Below are 7,175 nucleotides of genomic sequence, written 5' to 3'. Positions count from 1 at the left end.
CGCGAATAATCGTGGTCAAAAAAGATCGGCTTGTTGTTGTACAGGACACGTCTTTGACTCCAAGCATGTTTAATTACAACTTCTTTGGTAGAGAAGTCCAGAAACCTCACCACTATCGATCTCGGTACAGCGTCAGGGTCGCTCGGCTTGGCAAATGTCGCTTGATTTTCAAGTTCTTGTCCAATTTGTCTTGACGACTTGTTCCCTTTCCTCTGGATGAGGTTGCCATGTTGTCTTTGTTTTTTTGCTGAGTTAATTCTGTTTAGTTAGGACGTTTTCTTAGTTTTAAGGACGGAGCTGAACTTCTACGCTGCTGCTGTGTCATGGCACCACCAGAAATCCTCTGTGCCTCAGATTTTTAAAGTTGCAGTAATTAAACCTCTGCTTAAAAAGCCCACTCTTGATCCAGAGGTTCTCACTCACTATAGGCTTATCTCTTATCTTGTCTTCATTTCAAAGATTCTGGAGAAAGTGGTAACAAGTCAGCTCTGTGATTATCTCCATGACAATGATCAATTTGAGGTGTTTCAGTCTGGTTTTAGGGAACACCACAGCACAGAGACCGCCCTGGTAAAAGTAAGTAACGACCTACTGATGGCCTCTGATCAGGGCCATGTTTCAGTTCTTGTTCTTCTAGATCTCAGTGCTGCATTTGACACTGTCGACCACCAAATCCTTCTACAGAGGCTAGAAAACCTTATAGGCATATGTGGAAATGCTCTTAACTGGTTTAAATCCTTACTGTCAGATAAAAAGCACTATGTACTGTCTTCTGTCAGGCTGTTCTAAAAAGTCTCAGAACTCTTCAGCTCATTCAGAACTCTGCAGCTCGTGTCCTGACTAAGACTAAGAGGCACAGACATTTCCCCTGTGCTGTCTTCTTTATATTGGCTTCCAGTAGAATTAAGAATACAATTTAAAATCCTTCTCTTAACCTATAAAGCTGTACATAGTCTAGTACACAACATGCATAAAATATCTAATTCAAATTTATCAACCTTCTAGGACCTTACGATCCTTAAACTCTGATCTATTAGTTATACCACAAATCTCTAAATGTACATTTGGAGCCAGGGCCTTCAGTTTTCAAGCCCCTCTGCTGTGGAACCAACTACCGGCTTCAGTCTGGAGGGCAAACACCCTCTCTATGTTTAAAAACAATCTTCAAACCTTACTTTTCGATAGTCTATAATTAGGACTGACTCAGGCTCTACCTAAATCAGCCTTATTTGTTTTTCTTAAGTTGCTTTAGGCTTACATTTCTGGATGTAAGCCTAAAGCACTTTAGACACTGAGCTCTGTATATCCTTCTTTTCTGCATCACAGTCATCAACTGTGCAGTTTAAACCCGCACTTTTTATTTCTCTCCCGGAGCCCCAGGGCTCCACCTCCAGAGCTGCTTCTGATCCAGGACCTCCACCATGTTTACAGATACAGAATTCTCTCCAGCACCTCCATGGACTCTTCTATACTCTCCACCTTTTTTTTTCTCTCACTGTATCCTCCCTCACTCTTCTCTCCGTCCATCTGTCTCCCCATCCTTCCTCCCAGCCGGTCACAGCAGGAGGCCGTCAACAATGAGTCTGGTTCTGCTCGAGGTTTCTGATTTCTAAAAGGAAGTTTTCCTCACCAACGCCACACTGTGCTTTACTCATTATTAAGTTGCTGGATCTGTTTTTACTTTCTCCACTATAGACTTACTTCAACTGTAAAGTGTCTTGAGATAACTTTGTTATGATAAGACACTTATATTAAATTGAATTGAATTGGATTGAATTGCCAGAATTCCTTCGGGAGGACCAGTGAACCAGGATGAAACAAATCAGGAGAGTGAGGAGGCAACACGGTTGAAACAGAATCATTAAATATTAATACAAGTTTTGAAATAATCGATTGATACTATTCTTCCCACTGTGGGGGCATTTCAGTTGTCTTAGCAGTCTCAACATACACACTTTATATTAGGACATACAGTACATGTATTATATGACATTAATACAAATAAATGAAAATTTATTTGAATGATAATTTAATGATAGATACACAAAATCATAAAAACACAATAAATAAAAGAATAATGAATATTTTATATTTGTATTAAATTAAAGCAGTATAGCATGACTGCAATATTGATAATATCACAGATGATATCCAATGAACATGAATAGGAAAATTGCACTTGAGACAATAAGGTATTTAACACTATCTAGTTACGTTGTGGTTTGAGGAAGACTAATGGGGACCTTCTATGACTCTGTGGAGGTGTCTGCCATCTTCAATGGGATAGTATGCTGGTCAGGGAGCATCACAACCTGAGCAGCACCTTCAGAGTTCTTGTAGGAAACTGCTACTTTAACTTTTCCTGTCATCTCCATCTCAAAGTCACAACGTCAATACAGAGTGCAAGCCTCAAGACCTGATGTGTTTCTTAGGAGCTCTAAAGGTCACAAGCTTTCTGTTTTTTCACAGATGACCTGCTGGTCTTTGCGTCAGAACATCTTCTCCTCATCATGTTCAGAGCAAATGATCTCCTGGAGCAGCTTGGATGGGGGGACCAGCTTGTGCCTTCTGAACGCCCGAGCTTCTAGATGAGTCTGTAGGTGAAATTCACAGTAGGAGACCTGACACACCAGACAGGACTTGAGGGCTTTCAGCTTCCTCCCAGTGCAGACGTCACAGGCCACATCTTCAGGTTCAGCAGCTGCTCCAGTCTTCATATTCTCTACCACCGCTGCTAACAAGAAGTTCTTTTTCAGGTAAGGTCTATCTCTGAAGGCATGTCTGCACTGAGGACACTTGTAGATCTGCTTGTCACACCAGCAGGTTTCAACACAGATCTTACAGTAGTTGTGTCCACAGGTAAGACTGACTGGTTCCTTCAGTAGATCCAGACAGATGGAACAAGCGAAAGAATCACTGCTCAGAACAACTCTGGTCTTATCCATGTCACTGCTAACTGACGACTGACCGATGGATCCTGGTCAAAGTCAAGGTTGTTTGTTGTCAATTCGGTAAATATAGATATAAAATATAGATGATTAAAATGACTGTATTGAAAAGTGCTCACAGTGCTTCAAAACCAAGACTTGTAATGACAGAAAACAAGCTTTATTTATAAAGTATGTAGTATATATAAAGGCATTCAACATGTAAAGACATCAAAGATAAAAACAACAGAGTTCAAAATTACATCGTATGTAGTAGTGGGAAAACATTTAAATAGATGAATGTCAAGTTATTGATTATATTGTTAAGCCAAGCAATTATTGAACAGGTGATACAATACATCAGATTATCAGAACCAGTATTATCAGACAGGTCTTGTGAAGACCATTCTAAATATAATTTCAATCAAGGGAGTTTTGTCGAGTAAAAATTTGAAAGATGTGTTTGTGTTCGTCTGTACTGGATCAAAATGTAGATATTCTTGATAAACTAGGACATGTGTCTTAGGTCATCAGTATTATTGTATTGTGGTAGGTACAACTATTTCCCATGAACGAGGAATTCCCAGTAAGCGCGGGTCATAAGCTCGCGTTGATTAAGTCCCTGCCCTTTGTACACACCGCCCGTCGCTACTACCGATTGGATGGTTTAGTGAGGTCCTCGGATTGGCCTCGCCGGGGCTGGCAACGGTCCTGGCCGGTAATACAGCGGTTAGGCAGGTATTCAGTTTGTGTGATCAAACGTGAAACATGCTGATGACCACTGCCGATATCCAGGAAGTGACAAATACACACATGCCTAATAATGGAATCTTTATTCTTTCTTTCTGTTTGTTTTGGGTGTTGTTATATGGTTACGTCCACTTTGAATGGCGTTTGTCCATGGTATGGTGTTTTCCACCAGGAATCAGTGTATACCAGGTGTGGAATTAAATGCCAGGGTTACCAGTGCATCAAATAATAGTTACCTCTCATGTGCAACCTCTACATCGTTAAAAGAAAGGGGGGAAAGATGGCACAACACAATGTTCATCAACTTAACAAAAGGGTGTTACAGGTTGTTCTAACATGGGATACACTCAACAAGACCACAGTAGCTGAGAGATGTGATGCTTTCTGTACCTGGTGGATATATGTCATGTCATTAGGAACAAACAATGTTGGTGAGTCACATCATCATCTGTATGTGAGAACAAGTCAATGTGCTAAATTCCTGCTTCCTGCTTGAACAAACACCACAGACAAAGTGTATAATCCTCCAATATACTCTAACCAATCAGAGTTTAAAGCGTTTATTTTTCAGCGAGTAACATCAGAAATTACCATGGAAACTATAGTTTTCAATTACACAAACAGATTCTCTCTAGTCTTTTCAGGAGAGGCAACTGGTACCGTAAAAGGATCGCAGAATAAATCATCCAGGATCCTAACATCAACTATCCAGTTAACACCTTGTAAAAAGCGAGACACAAAGTCTCCTTAGGACATGATCTCACTCCCATCTTTTCCTTCCAAATACATTTTTAAGTATAAGGGTCAGATTTAATTTACCTTGGCAGACCATAATAAGGAATCTTCGTCAACTACCTTATCACTTGAACTGTTTATTCAGTTCTGGTAAAAAAAAAAAAAAAATCTAGAAAAGACAAGAATACCTTTCATTTTCTATCGCTTATTACCTTATGGTAGTCACAGGGGTCTGGAGGCTATCTCAGTTTCTTTGTATGAAAAGGGGGGGAAATCCTGGACAGGATGCCAGTGTGTCACAGGGAACAAAAAGACCAAGTAGACCTTAGGTTGTTCTGTGGACAAGCCTGGCTCTCCAAAACTGTATGTTCATCAACTACTTTTAAATTTAAATATGGATGCAGATATTTATTTTAAACATTACTAAAGAAAATAATCTTCCTGTCACTGACTGTTGAGCTGGACATATGTTATGCAATCAGATTATATTTTCAACCAAATGTTCTTCCTTTTTTCTTTCTTGTTAAAGTAGCTAGATACAAGAATAGTTTATCCCCCCTTTTTCCATTCCAGGTTTATTTTTTGAATAAATTTGACTAAAACAACCGATGTGTGTTTGATTTCTTCGTTTCTTAAAGTTGTTATTTTCTCTGCATGTTGCATGACCTTCTTGTTCTTTTTTTTCACTTCCTTTTCTTCCTTCCTCTCTTTTATTTGCCTCTTCACACCAAAATATGAGATACCTTCTTGTTCAAACTTTTTAAAATATATTTTAGGGTATGGTTACTGAGCTTTTCACATTAACAACAATCACACAACATACACAAATCATATGTAGACGACAACACACTCAACAGTTCAGATTGACAAACTCACAGGAGGTAAACACTTGGACTCCAGCATGTAGAGGCTGAGTGAACGTGGTCTGGACTCTGTGGAGGAGGGTCATGGTCTCAGAGATGCTGTAGAAGGACAGAAGACCTGCAGACTGATCCAGGTACACTCCCAATCTGGAGGATTCATCACTGGAGAATCCAGTTGTGACTTTGTTGTGTGTGAATGCATAATTACATTTGTTACAATGTAGAGACCAAGATTGGTCATTAAATCCAAATCTACCTTCTGGTCCTGATATGCTGATGTTCTTGTATGAAACTGCTACTCTAACGCTTTCTTCAATCTCTACCTCAAAGTAACAGCGTTCATTCAAAGTCTCCTTACTCAATGCCTGGGGATACTCACGCCCCGATGGATTATGAAGAAGATACCGATCTATGCTCATGTTGTCAACGTTTCTGTTTCCTTTAGACAAGTTCAACCTTCGGTCTGCAGAGTTACGGTCCAGGGTTATGTACTGTGAGTATTTTAGGAACTGGTCTCTAGTCTTTGGCTCTTGGGCAAACACCAGTGAGATGTTGGTCCACAATGTCCTCAGGAGATCCGGTTGCTGGTCTCTGCAGGCTGACATGGCTGCTGTTACTTCCTCAAAGCAGTGGTGAGGAAGGACGTGGGTCCTGGATGAGAGTGTGTCTTCGCTGACCTCTGAGATTGAGGTCAAGTCCTGGAGGAAGACGGTGAGAAGGCCATCAAGTGACAGCTTCTGCAGATCGGCATCTTTCTTCTTCAGGTCAGTGATCTCCTGCTCTAGCTGCTCCTGAAGTCCTCGGACTTTAGCAGCTTTTTTCTGCTTCTGAGATCTGATCTGCTCCTCCACATGAGACATTCTTATCTGGAGGATCTGGATCATCTGTTTGAGGGTCTCACGACAGTCCTTCACTGCTTTATCACCAGATACATTGATGTCCTCCTCCTCCTGCTGGAGCAGCTTTACTTCTTCCTCTCTATCCTGGATCCTCTGCTGGATCTTTTCTCGACTCTGATCGACCTCTTTCTCTCGCTTCCTCCTCTCTGCTGTGACCACGTCTTGGTCTTCGTTTTGGTCCACAGCACAGAACATATTCTCATTGTGTTGAGGGCAGATGATCTCCTGGAGCTGGTTGGATGGGGGGACCAGCTTGTGCTTCCTGAATGCTGGAGCTTCTAGATGAGTCTGGAGGTGAAAGTCACAGTAGGAGACCCGACACGACAGACAGGACTTGAGGGCTTTCAGCTTCCTCCCAGTGCAGACGTCACAGGCCACATCTTCAGGTCCAGGAGCTGGTCCAGACTTCCTCAGATTCTTCACTATCTCTACCAACACAAAGTTCGTCATCAGGCAAGGTCTCTCTCTGAGGGTATGTCTGCACTGAGGACACTCATAGATGTTCCTGTGTTGCCAGCAACCATCAATACAGATCCTACAGTAGTTGTGTCCACAGGTAAGACTGACTGGTTCCTTCAGTAGATCCTGACAGATGGAACAAAAGAAATATTCTGTCTTCAGATTTACGCCGGTCTTCTCCATTTCTCCAACGGCTGACTGCTGGAATCTGGTCAAAAGAGGTCAAAATAATTTATTGCTAATTCTGCTGAATGTACTAAAAGGTTTAAAACGACAATAATAAGGAAAGAAAACAAACTATACTTATAAAGTAAAAAGGTATAAAGGTATTCTAAATCTAAAGACATCAAAGATAATAGATAAGCAGCATTGTGCAACATCAAAGATAAAACAAGAATGTGAACATTACATGGCAGTATGTATTGGAGTGCAAAATATGACATGAAATAAAAACAATAATGATAATAGGAAGAAATATTCCCCAATGACTGATATGAGCAGTGAGACAAAAACCCATGATGGCAAACAGAGGTGGAGGGAAT

At 40.9% G+C, this 7,175-nt stretch overlaps 1 protein-coding gene and 1 pseudogene across 1 annotated transcript; both read right to left on the bottom strand.

Annotated features, from left to right (window-relative positions):
* Window positions 1–2,286: 2,286 nt before the first annotated feature.
* Window positions 2,287–3,016, bottom strand: LOC148087023 (E3 ubiquitin/ISG15 ligase TRIM25-like; annotated as a pseudogene).
* A 2,257-nt stretch (window positions 3,017–5,273) lies between these two features.
* Window positions 5,274–6,816, bottom strand: LOC148087022 (tripartite motif-containing protein 16-like). Its single transcript, XM_087785223.1, has 2 exons — window positions 5,534–6,816; window positions 5,274–5,460 (listed from the first exon to the last, which is right to left on the bottom strand). Exons 1-2 carry the CDS (start codon window positions 6,814–6,816, stop codon window positions 5,358–5,360), a joined length of 1,386 nt encoding a protein of 461 aa, XP_087641349.1. The 3' UTR covers window positions 5,274–5,357.
* Between the last annotated feature and the right edge of the window lie 359 nt (window positions 6,817–7,175).

Source organism: Callionymus lyra, chromosome 2 (assembly GCF_982586985.1).
Source record: "Callionymus lyra chromosome 2, fCalLyr1.hap1.1, whole genome shotgun sequence".
In the NCBI taxonomy this organism is placed as follows: Eukaryota; Metazoa; Chordata; class Actinopteri; order Syngnathiformes; family Callionymidae; genus Callionymus; species Callionymus lyra.
This window is presented reverse-complemented; position numbering and strand designations above follow the sequence as displayed.